The sequence below is a fragment of the Erythrolamprus reginae genome, chromosome 10 (assembly GCF_031021105.1).
Source record: "Erythrolamprus reginae isolate rEryReg1 chromosome 10, rEryReg1.hap1, whole genome shotgun sequence".
NCBI classification, from domain to species: Eukaryota; Metazoa; Chordata; class Lepidosauria; order Squamata; family Dipsadidae; genus Erythrolamprus; species Erythrolamprus reginae.
Window position 1 is genome coordinate 49,510,940 of NC_091959.1, and position 17,854 is coordinate 49,528,793.

General features: G+C 47.8%; 2 protein-coding genes across 2 annotated transcripts in view; one reads left to right on the plus strand and one right to left on the minus strand.

Annotated features, from left to right (window-relative positions):
* SART3 (spliceosome associated factor 3, U4/U6 recycling protein) overlaps window positions 1–10,659 on the minus strand; it is a 25,509-nt gene extending 14,850 nt beyond the window's left edge. The window contains exons 1-7 of the mRNA XM_070763335.1: window positions 10,538–10,659; window positions 9,771–10,142; window positions 8,575–8,701; window positions 5,764–5,868; window positions 5,381–5,565; window positions 4,157–4,262; window positions 1,431–1,555 (exon numbers count right to left, since the gene is read on the minus strand). Coding sequence (XP_070619436.1) covers window positions 1,431–1,555; window positions 4,157–4,262; window positions 5,381–5,565; window positions 5,764–5,868; window positions 8,575–8,701; window positions 9,771–10,007 — 885 coding nt within the window. The 5' untranslated portion in view covers window positions 10,008–10,142; window positions 10,538–10,659. The remainder of the gene's footprint in view (window positions 1–1,430; window positions 1,556–4,156; window positions 4,263–5,380; window positions 5,566–5,763; window positions 5,869–8,574; window positions 8,702–9,770; window positions 10,143–10,537) is intronic.
* Window positions 10,408–13,160, plus strand: ISCU (iron-sulfur cluster assembly enzyme). The gene is made up of 5 exons (XM_070763336.1): window positions 10,408–10,830; window positions 11,732–11,845; window positions 11,952–12,062; window positions 12,242–12,320; window positions 12,416–13,160. Exons 1-5 carry the CDS (start codon window positions 10,489–10,491, stop codon window positions 12,511–12,513), a joined length of 744 nt encoding a protein of 247 aa, XP_070619437.1. The 5' UTR covers window positions 10,408–10,488; the 3' UTR covers window positions 12,514–13,160.
* Window positions 13,161–17,854: the final 4,694 nt, after the last annotated feature.

Below are 17,854 nucleotides of genomic sequence, written 5' to 3' on the forward strand. Positions count from 1 at the left end.
GTTTTTTCTCTACACCTTATGAGAATTTTGAGGTTGCAACATGAGCATCAAATTGCCGTTTTTACATAGCCGTCTTGCTCACTTCCTGGAAAATCTTGGTGCAGTTAGTGATGAGAAGGGTGAGCAATTCCACCGAGATTGGAAGGTCATGGAGACAGGGGATCAAGGTAGGTGGGATGGACATAGGATGGCTGACTATTGTTGGAGCATTGAGCGAGAATGTCCACAGATTATAAACACTCCAGAAAAAGCTACAAGCGCAAATTTTTACCTTAACATGCATAATTACCATTCAATTTAAAAAAAACTGTTTGTATGAACACAATTTAACTTGCAGTAACTCTTATAGCCTTTGTATGAATAAAATTATTCTTTGTAAACAGTATATTTGGTAAAATTTGTATGAATTTTGAGGGCATCCTGTAGCTTGAAAAGTTGACGTGGCAGACAAAAACTGTGGCTATTTCTGGATCCAGAGGCCAAAAGTTAGTGGAAAGCAAGTGACAGATTTAAGGCAACGAAATTGCTGCTCCCCAGTGATATCGTTTAGATACCACCAATTTAACATAGACCTAGAAGCAGTTTTGTTCCTCTTCCCCTGACCAGCTTGACGGCAACTTCCAGAACCTTCCTGCAGCGCCCCTTATAAAAAGACCCACCCCAAAAATACTGTTAGTACAGGGTACATGGTTGTTAGGGATTGCCATTGTAAACTCCATATTGTAAACTGTACCAAACTTGTACTTAAAGAGTTAATGTGCACTCAAAGGGTTAACTTGTACTTGAAGAGTTAATATTCAAGGGTGTTTCATCACTTTCTCATTGAAGCTATAAAAGCTCATTATTTTGCTTGGTCCTTTCCTTTCCTTCCCTTTTGCCTGAGACGGGTGGGGGGAGTTGTGTCCAAGCTTCGTGCTTGTATAAGCTTTGTGCTTTTATCTATATTGTATTTTAGCTTCGTGCATATTATCTATATTGTATTTTGCTTTGTGCTTTTATCTATATTGTGTTTTGCTTTGTGCTTTTATCTATATTGTGTTTTGCTTTCTGCTTTTATCTATATTGTGTTTTGCTTTGTGCTTTTATCTATATTGTGTTTTGCTTTCTGCTTTAATCTTGTAATTGCTCAGTGCGTATTATTCTGTATTCACTTCGTGCTTATTCTGGATTGTTTATGTTTTGTTTATATGTAAATAATACTTATTTAACTAAGTCTGTGTCTTGGCTTGATCACACATCCACGCTCGGTTAAAATTCTCTGCTCGGTGTTGTCGAAGGTCTCATAGCTAACTGAGACAAGCCAACAAATGCCTCCCAAAGGAAAGCTGGGAGCCCAGAGAAGAAGGCGCTGCCATTGGGAAGGAAGGGCCTCAGAGGGAGGAGGGTGGTGGGCCGGGGTGACCCTTATGGGTGGGAGGGGAGCCACTTACCAGGGCGTTCTCGAAAGGCTTGTACTTCTGCAACTGCTTCAGAGCCTTTCCGTAGATGTGCAGTGGGGCCTCTGGCATTGGCTTGTCAGACCAGTTTTCGTATTCCATCAGTGTCGATTCCATGTCTCCAGAAAGAGAGAGACAGGCCTGTGTCAGCCAAGAAGGGGTGGGCGGACTCCCAGACCCCTCCCTCGCCTTAAGCCCCCCCGCGGCTGCTTCGGCTTTTGGTGCCCCTTGCAAAACTCAGAAACACCCCACCCCCCCATTCCTTCTGGAATCGAGGAACAAGAAGCCACAGGATTTTAGCTTAAAAAAAAATCATTCTAGCAAATGTTGCAAATATAATCAAGACGGGCACATTATAACATATGCGGGGGACTTCCGCTAAAGGGGGGGGGGGGGGAAATTGAGCCAAAATATACATATGGCTAGAAAAGATAATAGGGAAATGTAGATTTTTAACTCTGAAATGTTTTTATTAGAGATGATATGAGTAAATTTTGATAAGAAAAGTAGGTATTTAATATCAACAGTGTCTAAGCAGTGAGGATTATCTTCACGCAATATTGGAAAAATGAAGAAACACGAAGCAAGACATTAGATTGTGCAGAAAATGGACAGACGTGCTTTGAAAACCAAACAGAAAGAAAACACAGAACATTATCAAACATGGAACTTGTTTTATCAGTGGTTGGGGGGGAAAAGGGAGGGAGATTAAGAATAGAATCTGTGTGGCTAAGGGGATTAAATGCCCAGGCAATACAGTGATCCCCCGCTCGTTGCGAGGGTTCCGTTCCAGGAACCCCCGCAACGAGCGGGTTTTCGCGAAGTAGCGCTGCGGAAGTACAAACACCATCTGCGCATGTGCAGATGGTGTTTTTACTTCCGCAGCGCTAGCGAGGAGCCGAAGATTGAGGACTCAGCTCGGAAGCTGCACGGGTGTTTTAAAAGGTCTCCGCCGGCATGGGGGGCTTCTTAGCACCCCCCCAAACCCGAGTTGGGGGTTCGGGAGGTGGTAGGAAGCCCCCCATGCCGGCGGAGACCTTTTAAAACACCCGTGCAGCTTCCGAGCTGAGTCCTCAAGCCAAGCGCAGAAGTTAGCCTTGAATCCCTTTGAATCCCGCCGCTTCTGCTGGATACGGGCGATGGGGGGGGCGAGCTGCCACAGCCCCTGGCTTCCGCGCCGCTCGTCCCACCCACCGCCCGTATCCAGCAGAAGCTGCTGGATTCAAAGTGCTGCTGGGAGCCGCAGGCGAAAGGAGCTCGGGCATCGGAGCGCGGCGCCAGGCATTGTTCTCCGGACCCCGCCCGCTCAGCCCCGCGGCGGCCCTTTCCCTCTCCAGGCTGGGGGCGGGGTCCGGAGAACAATGCCCGAGCTCCTTTCGCCTGCGGCTCCCAGCCCACCGCCTGTCTCCTGCTGCCCGGTTTAGCCAGGACACGAGCGGCGAAATGACTTGGAGGAATGTGAAGCTGAAACCGGCCGGTTTCAGCTTCACATTCCTCCAAGTCATTTCGCCGCTCGTGTCCTGGCTAAACCGGGCAGCAGGAGACAGGCTTTGAGTTTTGGCTGCGGGGGGAGAAGTAGGACTTTCCTAACTCCCTCGCCCCGCAGCCAAAACTCAAAGCCTGTCTCCTGCTGCCCGGTTTAGCCAGGACATGAGCGGCGAAATGACTTGGAGGAATGTGAAGGCTCAGCGGATCAAGGCCGGCTCCTCTCGGCCCAAGCGGCTGCCTTGATCCGCTGAGCCTGGCTGGCCCGGAAGATCGTAGCGCGCGTTGGCTGCACTGGCGGCGACATTGCTGCCGGCTTGGCTTCGCTCGCCGCTGCAGCCAACGCGCGCTACGATCTTCCGGGCGAGCCAGGCTCAGTGACGGAAGGCAGCCGCTTGGGCCGAGAGGAGCCGGCCTTGATCCGCTGAGCCTGGCTGGCCCGGAAGATCGTAGCGCGCGTTGGCTGCAGCGGCGAGCGAAGCCAAGCCGGCAGCAATGTCGCCGCCGGTGCAGCCAACGCGCGCTACGATCTTCCGGGCCAGCCAGACTCAGTCACGGAAGGCAGCTGCTTGGCCCGGGATGCTGGGCCGAAAGGAGCCGGGCTTGAAGATCGCAGCGCGTGTTGGCTGCGGTGGCGAGGGCTTGCGATGGAGGGTGGAGGAAGCGGCCATGGGAGGGCGAGCTGCCTCAGGGAGGAGGATCGGGCGGGACCAGGTGGGGGCTGGAATTTCTCCGCTGGGAAGAAGCGGCCAGGGCGAAGGGCGGGCGAGCGGCGAAGGGCGGGCGAGCGGGTGCTGGGGAGGGCTTCTCGCCCTCCCGCCAGCAAGAGGGGGGAGCGAACGGCATGGGCAGGCGAAGGGCGGGCGAGCGGCAGCGAGGAGTTTGCGTGGACGGTGGGGAAACTCCTCGCTGACGCTAGAAAGAGGGGGAAGACCCAGGGAAGCCGCCCAGCAGCTGATCTCCCGGTTGCCATCTACGCATGCGTGCCCGGCACGCATGCGTAGATGGTATTTTGACTTCCGGGTTGAAAAATCGCGAATTACCCTGTTCGCAATGGTCGGGGACGCAATAACCGGGGGATCACTGTACAATGTTTATTAAGCACTAAGAAATGTAATTAATAGAAAATTTATTACCTTTATTTTTTTTTAAAAAGAAGCAGCAGCTGAAGGATTTGGGGACAGACCTTGGGTTGAGGGGGCAAGCGATAAATGACCCTTTGCCATGACCCTTACCTATCAGGGGAATCCCCAGCTCCCGGCGATAGAGCGAGTGGATCTTGTCCAGTTGCGCCTTGATCTTTTGCTCCTGCTCAGGGGTTGCGACACCGCCGGGTTCGGGCTGCCAGGGGAGGAACAAAGCACATGGATCGGCCTTGGCCCTCAGCGGCAGAAGCATTTTGAGATTCCCTGATGTTTCCCTGACATTTCCCTGTCACTTGCGATCTAGTTAAGGCCGCGGTCGTAGATGACATCACACCAAACGGCTGAGCCGTGGAGAAATAACAGTAGCTGAGGAAGCAAGTTCTTGCCACAGTTGTGCTCATTTTTGCTGGACTCTGCCAGGCAGCGCGATCCGCTGTTTCCCTGGCTTTTAAACATTTTAATACAGTTTTTTCCCCTGATTTATTCCGTTTTTTTCACAAACTCCCTGATAATTCCCTGATTTCCAGGTTTGCTGGACACCCCGAGGAGCCAAAAGCAGCTAAAAGATGCACATGCATGAATGATTTTAAAAAAAGACACCTCCCAATCCTGGGTCAGGAACTTCTACATACAAACATAGAAGATTGAGGGCAGAAAAAGACCTCCTGGTCCATCTCGCCTGCCCTTATCCTATTTCCTGCATTTTATCTTAAGATGGATCTATGTTTATCCCAGGCATGTTTACATTGAGTTACTGTGGATCCACCCTTCCTTCCTTCGTTCTTTCTTTCCTTCTTTCCCTCTTTCCTTCCTTCTCTTTCTGTCCTTCCTTCTTTCCTTCCTCATTCTTTTTTAAAAAAAATATTTTTATTGAGTTTTTTAAAAAGACAAACAAAGACATACAAGACTAAACACTTAAGGAGCTACCATTGCTCCGCTTGTCCTAGAAGTCTATCTAATACAAAAATATAAAAAATCCTAACTATAATCAGATCTAAGCAGAAATACCACACATGTAAATTACATTCTTGTTAGATTTAACTCTATATTTTTAATATTAAACTTATTAATTAAATTTCTTTATATTTTAAAATATTATATGCTTATACAAAAAGAGAGAACAAAAAGGAAAATTATTAGTAATACTATTTACTATTTCCTTCCTCATTCATAGAAACCTAGAAGACTGACGGCAGAAAAAGGCCTCCTGGTCCATCTCGCCTGTATTTTATCTTAGGATGGATCTATGTTGATCCCAGGCATGTTTACATTCAGTGACTGTGGATTGACCAACCACATCTGCTGGATGTTTACCTGCATTGTCGCCAACATGGCGTTTTCAAATTCCCGGTAGGCCTCCCAAATAGAAGCTCCTTTGGTGACGTGGAGACCAACCGCGATTACCGCCCGTTCCAGGATGTCGCGAACTCTGGCGATCCCTCCTTCCTGGCCGATGCCCCCAATGGAGTACTGGGCATACTCCAGCCAGACATTAGGACCTAGGGAAAAAAGCCAGGGGGGGGGGGAAGGAATCACTTTTGGGGGGCTTTGGAGAAAAGAAGCTGAAGTGAACTCTGACTTTTTCAGTTCCTCCAGCAGCGCAAGTTCTTTGGAGAATCTCTTACGCCTTCAATCCAGTTTATCTCCGTGCCTTTGATTGCGCCTGAAAGGCTATTTCCATTTAAAGGGAAACTCACAGAGGTAGTCTTTCACAGCTCTCTCAAATAGCTCGTAGATCTTCTCCCGGTCCGAGTCTTCTTCAGCCCGCGCAATCTCATCCTTCAGCCAGGTTAGCCACAGGTCTGTGAACATGGGAGGAAGCCAAAGGTTAGGAGGCTACCAGAGTTTAATCCAGCAAAGGATATTGCTACATAACGTATTACTAAAGCAGGGACAAATATGTATGTAGTTTTAGTTAAAATTACATAAGAACATAACAAGAGCCATGCTGAATCAGGCCAAAGCCCATCGAGTCCAGCATTCGGTGTGACAGTGGCCCCCCAATTGTCCATGGAGATCTTGAGCAGAAGGAGAAGGCAACACCCTCCCTTTCCCTTGACCCCCAACAAATGGGACCCAAGGGAACCCTGCCTGTCTCAACCAACAGAGGTGGCACATGGACATCCGTTTCAATAATCACCTATGATGCACTTGGCATCTATGAATCTGTCTAATCCTGCCTGGAAGCTCTCCAGACTGACAGCTGTCACGACCTCTTTTGGAAGGGAATCCCATCAACCAAGGACCCTCTGCCTATGAGCTTTAGGGAGGGGGCCCTCGTCCTGGTATTGTGTGAGAGAGAAAAGGATTTTTCTCTATCCACCGTTTCTATCCCATGCAGGATTTTATGCACGTCGATCAAGTCACCCCTTAAACGATCCTTAAAGTGATCATTAGTAGTGATCATTAGTCGAATACACGTATGTACCATGTTTCCCTGACAATAAGACATGTCCCCATAAAAAGGCCAATTAGCCTTTCCAGCGCATGAGCTGAAATAAGAGAGCAAGGTCTTATTTTCGGGGAAACACAGCATCTACTAAATTCAACAGGGTTTAAGTCTGAACACATGTTCACATAGCTACGTTCTACTTACATTTCAAGAAATCAAAATCTTTTCTGAAAATAATTTAACCTAAATAATTCTCTAGTGTAAACGCTCCGGAGTTTTGCTTGGTTTCCATCGTGATACGAGCCAAACATCTGGCGGCAATTAGGTGGTGCCACAAGTAAATCACTAGTAATTTTAACTAAAATTACAGCAAAGCTGCCATTTTTAATGCAACCCAGAAAACAGAAGATAAAACAGGCGACATAATTAAGAAACCTCAGCTTTCATTTAAAAGCGCGGTAAAATGTTTGCCAGAAAAGCTTCTACTCTCTGGGAGTTTGGTGGTTGAGCCGATCTTGAATATTGCTACCCCCTTCAAATTGCCAAATTTCTACCCCACCCACCCGCCCACCCACCCAAAGATCTGGGGAAAATGAGCAAAGGCCCTGGCACAGGAACCACCTTTGTTTAAAAAACAACGGCATGTGCACATTTAACGGGACCCACAGCAGTACAAATTGCTGCACATTTTCACCTGGGGATATATTCTCTGATGCTGTCAAAACTGGACTAGTGTGAGTGCAAATCTCAATGTTTAATGTTTCCAGATGTAAAATAATGCACTTAGGGAAGAGGAAACCTCAGTCTGAGTATTGTATTGGCAGTTCTGTGTTAGCAAAAACTTCACAAGAGAAGGATTTAGGGGTAGTGATTTCTGACAGTCTCAAAATGAATGAACAGGGAAAGCGAGTAGAAGGCATGGCTGCATAGCTAGAGGTATAACAAGCAGGAAGAGGGAGATGGTGATCCTGCTGTATAAAGCGCTGGTGAGACCACATTTGGAATAATACTGTGTTCAGTTCTGGAGACCTCACCTACAAAAAGAGATGGATAAAATTGAACGGGTCCAAAGACGGGCTACAAAAATGGTGGAAGGTCTTTAGCATAAAACGTATCAGGAAAGACTTCATGAACTCAATCTGTATAGTCTGGAGGACAGAAGGAAAAGGGGGGATGTGATGGAAACATTTAAATATGTGAAAGGATTAAATAAGTTCCAGGAGGGAAGTGTTTTTAACAGGAAAGTGAACACAAGAACAAGGGGGCCCAATCTGAGGTTAGTTGGGGGAAAGATCAGAAGCAACGGGAGAAAATATTATTTTACTGAAAGGAGTAGATGCTTGGAACAAACTTCCAGCTGACGTGGTTGGTCAATCCACAGTAACTGAATTTAAACATGTCTGGGATAAACATATATCCATCCTAAGATAAAATACAGGAATATATACTACTTAAAGGCAGACTAGATGGACTATGAGGTCTTTTTCTGTGGTCAATCTTCTATGTTTCTCTGTTTCAACACAAAATAAACATGTTAGCTGCTTTTTTGCTAAGGTTTTCAAACCTTACCAAAAGGTATTGCACTCTCAGTGCAGATCGAGCCTATACAGTACAAAATTTGATTGTAAATGTAGTGTATGCACCCCCAATTCCCAGTACATCAGCAGGATTGTATATCCCCCCCCCCAATTAATCTTGCAGTCTTTGGAGGTAGACTGCAAAGTCTGGGTGGGTGAGTCTCCCCACATGCATGGGCGTGGCGAGGAGCAAGGGGAGGTCAAGTTCAAGGCCAAGGGGACCTTCCCTTGCTCAGCAGGGGGCTTTGCCCTATAGTTGCACAGGAATGTTTTAAGGGTTATTTCCACCTGCTTCGTTTTACCTCTGCAGGTCCTGAGTTATTCAATAAATGTGACCTATATATCCCAGCGGTTTATTCTTATTAAATGCTTCAATTGAAAATGCATGTTAGACCCTTTCACTCTATATGCAAACTTTACCAGTAACAACTCTTTCATTTATGGAGGAAATTTTTTTTGTGATCACTCAGTATCCCATTTCCATTCATGGGATATATATCAAGATTTGAATTTCTGCAAGACCAAGAGACTTTGCTTACCTTCAGTGAGTGGAAAAACTTTGCTCATTCTCTGGCGGGCTGCATGAAGGGTGCAGAGTTTCTTTTCCCGGCGCAATATTTTTATCAGATCCACGTGACTGTCGTAATCATTCTCATTGTAGTACAACTAAAAAAACATTGTCAAAACAAGTTGTTTTATTTACACAGTTCGACAGACACCTAGCTAAAAGCTATTGATGAGTGCCATCCAGGGATCTTGGCAAAATTTACTTATGGATTAAATCTGTCTAGTCTAGAGGACAGAAGGGAAAGGGGGGACATGACCAAAACATTTAAATATGTGAAAGGGCTCAATAAGGTTCAGGAGGGAAGTGTTTTTAATAGGAAAGTGAACCCAAGAACAAGGGGGGCACAATCGGAGGCGAGTTGCGGGAACGATCAGAAGCAACTTGAGAATATATTATTTTACTGAAAGGGGAGTAGAGGCTTGGAACAAACTTCCAGTAGTTATGGTTGGTAAATCCACAGCCACTTAATGTAAGCATGCCTGGGATAAACATAGATCCATTCTAAGATGAAATACAGGAAATAGTATAAGGGCAGACCAGATTATTATTTATTATTATTATTTGTTAGATTTGTATGCCGCCCCTCTCCGTAGACTCGGACCAGGAGGTCTTTTTCTGCCATCAATCTTCTCTGTTTCTAGTTTTAATTAATTTAGATTTGTCTTTGTATTTTACTGTTTATATTACATGCTGTAAGCCAGCCGAATAATAATAATAATAATAATAATAATAATAATAATAATAATAATAGATTTGTATGCCGGTCCTCTCCGAAGACTCAGGGCGGCTCACAATAATCCTCAGAGAAGAAGGGTGGCATACAAATAAAATAAAAAAATAAAAAAATAAAAAATAAATACATACATAAAGCAACAAACCCGCCCCCCCTCAAAGCCTTCGGGCCAGGGACCCCCTGCACCGGGGTCGTAAGTCGAGGACTAGCCGTGTTATTATTATTATTATTATTATAGAAGCGGGGGGGGGGTCCCTGGGAATCCCCTCCCAAAGCAACAAAGCCCCCCCCCAGGGGCTCAGGCCAGGAGGGGCTCCTTCCTCTTCCTCCCCAATTCATTACTATTCCCATGCGCCCCCGCACCTTTTCATCCCTGGGCGGAGCATAGAGGGGTGGGCGTGTCCTACCTGCCCGAAGCCGCGCCCCCTCCTCACCTTTTCTTGCAGGCACCTGATGTCGATGTCGATGTCCGTTTCGCCCGTGAGCCTGCTGCGCCAGTAGGGCTCGTCGTCTTCGTCATAGTCGCCGTCCTCGAAGCACTCGGCGTTGGGGTCCTCGGCCGGGGAGCTGCTGCTGCTGCTGCTGCTGTCGTCGTCACCGGAGTCGTCAGCGACCGGTTGGTCGATCAGCCGGATGAGCAGGTCGAGGTCCGAGCACTCACCGTCCGACATGGCGCCCGGCGGCCGCCCTCGCTGCGCCCTCACCGACAGGACCCCTCGCGCGCGCGTGCGCAGAAAGTCCGGGCTGCCCCGAGCGGCGCCTGAAGCGAGAAGAGCCCGCCAAAGGAGAGAGCCGGGCGCTCGGACCTTGAAAAAAGAGGCGAGGTTGTTGTTGTTGTTTTTTTAGTGGGACCTTCCGCACCAGGCCGAGCGGGCGCGGGAAGAGCTCCGGGGAGGGAAGGGGCGTGGCGATCTAAACAGGCACTCGCAGAGGGAAGCCGCGGGCAAAGGGGCCTCGGAGGCAGCCTCTGGCTGCCGCAAAGACCCCTGGGAGGAGCCAGCACACCCCCGCCCACCGTGCAGCGAGGGAGGGAGGAGGCGGGGCTAACCCTTGAGCCACGAGGGGGCGGAATTAGAACGAAATAAAAACCCGTATAAAATGATAACCGAGATTTGTCATTAGGGCGGGGGGAGGGAGAGGCGTCTCCTGGACATGGAGGCTTGCCTGCGCTTTCCCGCTCAGCAGCGGCGCAAGGAAATACCTGCCAGGCAGAGCGAGCGGTTAAGCTCCCTCCTCGACGGCCAAGTGGGGGGGGCGTGGCTACGTGGCTCGGCGCCTTCTCCTTGTCGCGCCCTGATGGCGTCACGCTCGCCTCGCCCCACCCTTCTGTTGATACTGCGTGCTTACCCCCGCCCCCTCCTCGCGACTGCGCAGTGGCTGCGGAAAGGGACAAAGATGGCGGCGTTGCGGGCTAGTGGCGTTAGGGTCGCGGCGCTCCTCAGGCCTGGCCTAGCCCGGCCTCCGCCTCCTCCGGCCGCCGGCTACCACGAGAAGGTGGGCCGGGCCTTGGGAGGGGAGATGGGACACGGTCCGTAGCCTTCCCCCACCCCCCGAGCTGAGGGACTACAACTCCCATCGCTCCCTATAACGGGAGCTGCGTCTCCGCCCCTTGCACGGCCCAGGCTGTCAAAGGAGGAGAAACCTCGGGGGGTGGGGTGGGGTCCCGTCAAAGGAGACCCCCGAGGAGGGGGGGTTGCGGGTTGTCAGCCGCCCTGGGTCCGTCAGGAGAGGGGCGACCTATAAATCTAAACGAATAAATAAATCTAAATACTGTATAAATAAAATTAGGATAGATAGAGAAATATAGATATATAAATCTACGAAAACAAAGACATAGATATATATGCATATACAGTATATGGTTGGTTGGTAGGTAGGTAGGTAGATAGATAGACACAGACAAACAGACATAATAAATGGATGAATAGATAAACGATAAATTATAAATTGATTGATAGATAGATAGATAAATAAATAAATCGATAGATAAATGATAGATAGGCAGATAAATAGATGATAGATAGACAGACAGACACCGGGGCTTATGGGATTGGAGGAGGCAGAGCAGGCAGGGCGGTTTCTGTTTTTAGCAGGCGGAGGAGGAAGAAGCAAGAGATAAAAAGACAAAGCCCGGGGTTGTGAGTTTTCTTTCTCCCTCCTTCGGCCTGATTCCTCTTGTGCTGCCTCTCCCTGAAAAGCAGCAAGGGCCATTTAGCCAGCCTCAAGGGCCCCAGTTGTGGGCAAGAAAAGCCTCCCAGCCTCACTTTTTGGGAGCTGGTCAATCCCGTTTCACAACCTCCAAGCAAGCTTATTGGGAGAAGCTTCTCTTTACCTTTCTTCTGTGAGGAGGATTCTCCAGGATTCTCTCAGTTTCACCCTGAATTTTCCCTTCCAGGTGGTCGATCACTACGAGAATCCCAGGAATGTGGGTTCCCTGGACAAGAAAGCCAAGAATGTGGGGACTGGCCTGGTGGGGGCCCCAGCCTGTGGTGACGTCATGAAACTGCAGGTAAGCAAAGGCCCTGCTTTTTTCCAGGCAGCTCAGCACGCCCAGCCGGTCCCCTTCCCCTTACTTGGCCTTGCCCTAAAATCGGGGTCTTTGTAACTGCCCTCAGGTCGAGGTGGACGAAAACGGAAAAATCGTGGACGCCAGGTTTAAGACGTTTGGCTGCGGGTCAGCAATCGCTTCGAGTTCTTTGGCGACAGAGTGGGTGAAAGGGAAGACGGTACGTGCTGCCCATTTCAAACCCCAGGCCGGTATTTAGAGACATTGTGAACCTTCGGCCTTGGTGGAGCATACTCTCATGTAAAATAAATATTTCTAAAGCAAAATAAACCTACGCAAAAGCTCCTGGGGAAAGAGCTACCCAGGCCTTTCTAAACTATCAATTTGGCTCAATTTCAGGTTGATGAAGCCTTGAAGATAAAAAACACGGATATTGCTAAAGAGCTTTGCCTGCCGCCAGTAAAACTTCACTGCTCGAGTGAGTAGAATTTTCACTTGATTGCATTCAAACACAGCCACATCATATGTTTTTCCAAGCTCTGACAGTGTCCCCCCTCCTCTCTTTCTCCCCAGTGCTAGCAGAAGACGCCATCAAAGCGGCCCTGGCGGATTACAAGTTGAAGCAGGGGCCAAACTCCAACGGACCGGAGAAGAGCGCAGCCAGTATGTAGGACACCTGGGAGCCAGCTTCTCTTCATTCCCCTCGTAGCCTCAGCACGATATCTTAGGAGCTTGATCCACCGACGTTTTGGAAAGACGCACAACTCATACGCACAATGTTAAGACTGTATTAGAGCCAACAGGATAGACTGGCTTTGCTGCAGCTTTTTGCTCTTGGCTTCTTCTCCTTTATCGCTGTGAAAGGTCTTTGTCCGAGATATGATTTGTAGCCTTAAGGATGGCCACTAAAAGGGGCGGGGGAGGGGGGTTAGAGTTGTCTCTTAGCTACAAAGAAAAGTCCCAGGGCCATTTCAGGTGTGACCCTTGAGTCCACAGGGACAAGCAATGGTGTATGGCATGCCAGCAGTCTGGAGGCTCTTTGGGCTTAAGACTACAGTTCTGGTCATTGATTTGGGGAGTGACAACAGTGTAGTTTTATGTTACTGGCTTCATGTTCCCTTAACATGATAGGGCTGATAAGTACAGTAAATCTGTCTCTTCTATTTTCTAGGTTGGAATTCTAAAGAAAGGAATATATTATTTCACCTGTTAATTAATTAATCAGTTAATTGATTGTTAATGCACACATTTCAAATTTGTTTGCTGTTCAGCCTGTGCTACACATGCAGAGATAATATATGTTTGTTCTACAGAACAACGAGCTCTTTTAATTTGCGTTTTCTTTATTTACATCACACCTTTGCTATTTTTACAAGCAACTCGAGGTGGAGAACATACCTGATGCTCCTTGCTCGTTTCCCTGTAACAGAAGTCTTCAAACTTGGCGACTTTAAGACTTGTGGAAAGTCCCAGAAAAGTCCACAAGTCTTAAAGTTGCCACGTTTGGGGACCTCTGCCCTATAATAGCTGAGGAAAATAGGGACTGACCCAAGGTCACCCAGATGGCTTTCATGCCTAAGCAGGACTAGAATTCACATCTCCCGGTGGTGTCTTACCTGTGAGGCCAAGCCACCTATTGGCCAGCGAGCAGTTGCTTGTTGCCTGGGGTGTTCTGAGAGCTAAAGTCCAAGGTGCCAAGCTTGAGAAATACTGTACCACATTTTTTTTATCAGTCCTAATTGACATTTTGGAAGTCTGGCATTCCCCCCCTCTGGTGCCTGGCTGGCGGTATCTGTCAGCTTGCGATCTCTTCGTTGCCCAAAGAATTTCACCGTTTGGCATAGATTGGAAAACCAGCACCAGAGAGCAGCAGGGTATTTCTCAGCACATGCGAAACGGCAGCTGCTGCTCTTGAGGGATTTTTAAAAACCTACCTAATGAGAATAAGAGGCTCCATTGAAGGCGCCAGAGGGGACGGTCTTTAAAGTAGGGGCCCATTGACATGTCCAGGCGGGCTGATGCGATGGGGACAATCGCAACGTGGCACTTCCCTCCTGCAAAGGCTGCCCCGGCCAGCATTCCTCAGAGGCCGGGGAGGAGAGGCTCCTGACAGGCAGGCGAAGGTTTGTCACCCCTCCCTCCTGCCTGAGTGCCAGCTGCCACCCTGTATTTGGGATAATTTATCGGCAGCTCAGGTTTCCAACCAAAACAGTCCTCAGCTGCCGAAACATGGCCTGCCTGCCGTTGATCCCAGCAACTGGGTAATCCCTCTGAATCCATCCCGGTCAGCAATAGGGCTCCCCATTCAAAGGCAAAAGGGAGAGAGGCTTAAAAATACACCATTCTGAAATATTTTGCATCCGAAGGAGTGCTTTCTGGCAGAGACAGAAGATTGAGGGCAGAAAAAGACCTCCTGGTCCATCTAGTCTGCCCTGATACTATTTCCTGTATTTTATCTTAGGATGGGTCTATGCTGATCCCAGGCATGTTATTATTATTTTATTATTATTACTTATTGGATTTGTATGCCGCCCCTCTCCACAGACTCGGGGCGGCTAACAACAGTGATAAAAAACAACATGTAACAATCCAATTTAATAAAACAACTAAAAACCCTTATTATAAAAACCAAACATACACACAAACATACCATACATAACTTGTAATGGCCTAGGGGGAAGGAATATCCTAACTCCCCCATGCCTGGCGACAAAGGTGGGTCTTGAGTTATTTGCAAAAGACAAGGAGGGTGGGGGCCGTTCTAATCTCTGGGGGGAGTTGATTCCAGAGGGCCGGGGCTGCCACAGAGAAGGCTCTTCCCCTGGGGCCCGCCAAACGACATGTTTCAATTCAGTCACTGTGGATTGACCAACCACGTCTGCTGGAAGTTGGTTCCAAGCCTGGACTCCTCTCAGTAAAATACTACTCTTTCAGTAAAATGATAAAGAGAAGTTTTTGTCAAAAGGGCTGGATCGAGCCATTTTGATCTGCCCGTTTTACCCAAGTTTTAGAATCAGGGTGTCCAGCAAACCTGGAAAACAGAAACCAGGGAATTATCAGGGAAATTGGTGATTTGGGAAATATCAGGGAATTTGAGAAAAAAACAAATAAATTGGGGGGAAAACAAAGTGTATTAAAATGTTTAAAAGTCGGGAAAATTTTGTTTAAAAATATATATATATTGCACTGCCTGGCAGAGTCGAGCAAAAATGGGCATAACTCTGGCAACAACTTGCTTCCTCAGCTACTGCTATTTCTCCATGGCTGAGCTGTTTGGTATGATGTCATCTATGACCATTGCCTTAACTAGATCACAAGTTACAGGGAAATATCGTGGAATTTCCAAATGCTTTTCCCCCTGGACACCCTGCAAGTTTTCATTTCCATAGATGACCTCCACCTTTTAAAAGCTCTCCAAGAAACAAAGCTTAGATGATCACCGCGTTGCCTTCCTCTTTTAAATCTTCCCTGGTGCTCAACAGCCACATCTCTGTTGCCCTAAGCTCTCATGTAGTTTGTTCTGGTGGTATATCGTGCCAACTGGGGCCACATCCTGGTTTATGACAAAATGCAAGCCCAGTTTAAACGCAGATCCTGCAATGTGGAGCCGGGAAGGAGCCCAAAAGGTTTTGCTTTCAATAGCCCTGGGGTGGGAAGGGGCTTCTGGGGAGGGGCCGCCACAGCCCGAGGGAAAGGCTACGTCTGGAGCATTCCTTGAAGGCGGTTAGAAATGAAAGGAGTCGGTGTTCTGTCCATCTCTCTCTGCCTGTCATAAATATTGGGCAGATTTCTCTAAATCTGGACCATGGGAACCCACAGACAAACCCACAGCAACGGCAAAATTACAGCCCTCCCTTTGTTCCCGGAGTGGCCAAACCTTCAGGGCTCCAAGCAGCCATTTTTAGTCTTTGAGGTTTCTGCTGGATTCGAGGTCAGCATTTCATGGTTTCTTGGCACACTCTGCCGTGCCGGGCTGCAGGACCTTTGAGTCAGGCTGTCTTCTCCCCCCACCCCAAAGCACTATCAAAAGCGGCAGTGCCTGGTCAGCATCCCCACCACCCCAGAAAACATGTCCCCTTTTAGAAACATAGAAGAGTGACGGCTGAAAAAGACCTCCTGGTCCATCTGGTCTGCCCTTATGCTATTTCCTGTATTTTATCTCAGGATGGATCTATGTTAAACCCAGGCATGTTTAAATTCAGTGACTCTGCATTGACCAAACATGTCTGCTGGAAGTTTGTTCCAAGCATCTACTATTTCAGTCAAATAATATTTTCTCACGTGGCTTCTGATCTTTCCCCCAACTAACCTCAGATTGTGCCCCCTTGTCCTTGTGTTCACTTTCCTATTAAAAACACTTCCCTCCTGGACCTTATTTAACACTTGAACATATTTAAATGTTTCGATCATGTCCCCCCTTTCCCTTCTGTCCTCCAGACTAGACAGATTGAGTCCATGAAGTCTTTCCTGATCTATTTGATGCTTAAGACCTTCCACCATTTTTGTAGCCCATCTTTGGACCCATTCAATTTGATCCATCTCTTTTTATAGGTGAGGTCTCCAGAACTGGACACAGTATTATTCCAAATGTGGTCTCACCAGCGCTCTCTATATAGCGGGATCACAATCTCCCTCTTCCTGCTTGTCATACCTCTAGCTATGCAGCCAAGCATTCTCCTTGCTTTCCCTACCGCCTGACTGCACGGTTCACCTATTTGGAGACTGTCAGAAATCACGACCCCTCAATCCTTTTGTACAGTTCTCAGAGTCTATATGGGAAAAGCCATTTAGAAAACGCACCTTTCCCCTGCTTGGGGCATAAAAAGCCTTGCGGATTTGGTTCCTTAAAAACAGCCTGACCAAATGCTCCCAAGTTCAGCGGCTTTGTGCTCAGAGAAAGGGAGAGGCAGAAAAAATAATAATAATTGGGGAGGTTTGTTTTGCACACTCCTATCTCTCCTTCGCAAGCCTGCATCAGTGTTGACCTTGCCAAGGGTTTGTGTTGCTTCTTCTTTCTGAGAAATTACGCAAATTGCAGATTTGAAGGTTTTCTGCAAAGGAGGATATAGACATAAAGTGGCGACAGGTTCTGCAGAATTGGGAGTTTGAAAGCAGAGCTGTGCCTGGAGTTGAAAGCAAGCAAGGGGGAAAATGAGGCATCCCCAGTCTCAACTTTTTACTAAGTCTGCACTTCTATTTCTATTAGTTTTTTCTCACCCTTTTCCTCCCACTTAGAACTGTAACTTGTTGCTTGTATCCTTAAGATTTTTATTAATATTGATTGTTTCTTCATTTGCTTATTTGGCCCCTATGACAATCATTAAGTCTTGTACCAAATGATTCTTGACAAATCTATTTCTTGCGTGTGTGTACAATGAGAGTGTATGCACCAAAGACAAATTCCTTGTGTATCCAATCACACTTGGCCAATAAAGAATTCTATTCTATTCTATTCTAAACCCCCTTCTTCTTCCACCCCGGTTCTCCCCATGGCTGAGGCTTCAAGGCAGGCACAATTTCTCCCCCAGAGTCCAGAGTGCCCTATGGAAGTGGTGGTGGGGAAAATCTCCACCGGGAGGCCTCTCTCTGGCCCAAGAATGCCGGCTATTTCCTCTTTGAATCCCAGGAGAGAAAGAAGTTTCACAACATTGCGTCGAGCCACCGAGAGACAGTGAAAAGTCAAACCCAGCAGAAGGAGGGCAGGGGGAGAACCTTTGGGGGCTGTTTGGGAAACAGGATGAGAAGGAGGGAGACGGGAGGGGGGTCTCTCTTGATGCAGCCCAGAATTGTGTTGGCTTTGGGGGCAGCTGCTGCACATGGCTGGCTCCAATTTAAACGATTTAGTGGACCCCTTCTCCATATAACCCAGTGGGTCAAAGAGGAAATGTAATTCAGATTTTGAGGAGGGGTTTGGGTGTAATCTGAGACTGGAGGAACTGTTTCCAAGAAAGAAATGAGATTTTTATAGGCTGCATATTAAGTAAGAACTCTTTTTTGGCCTGCGGGCGGGGG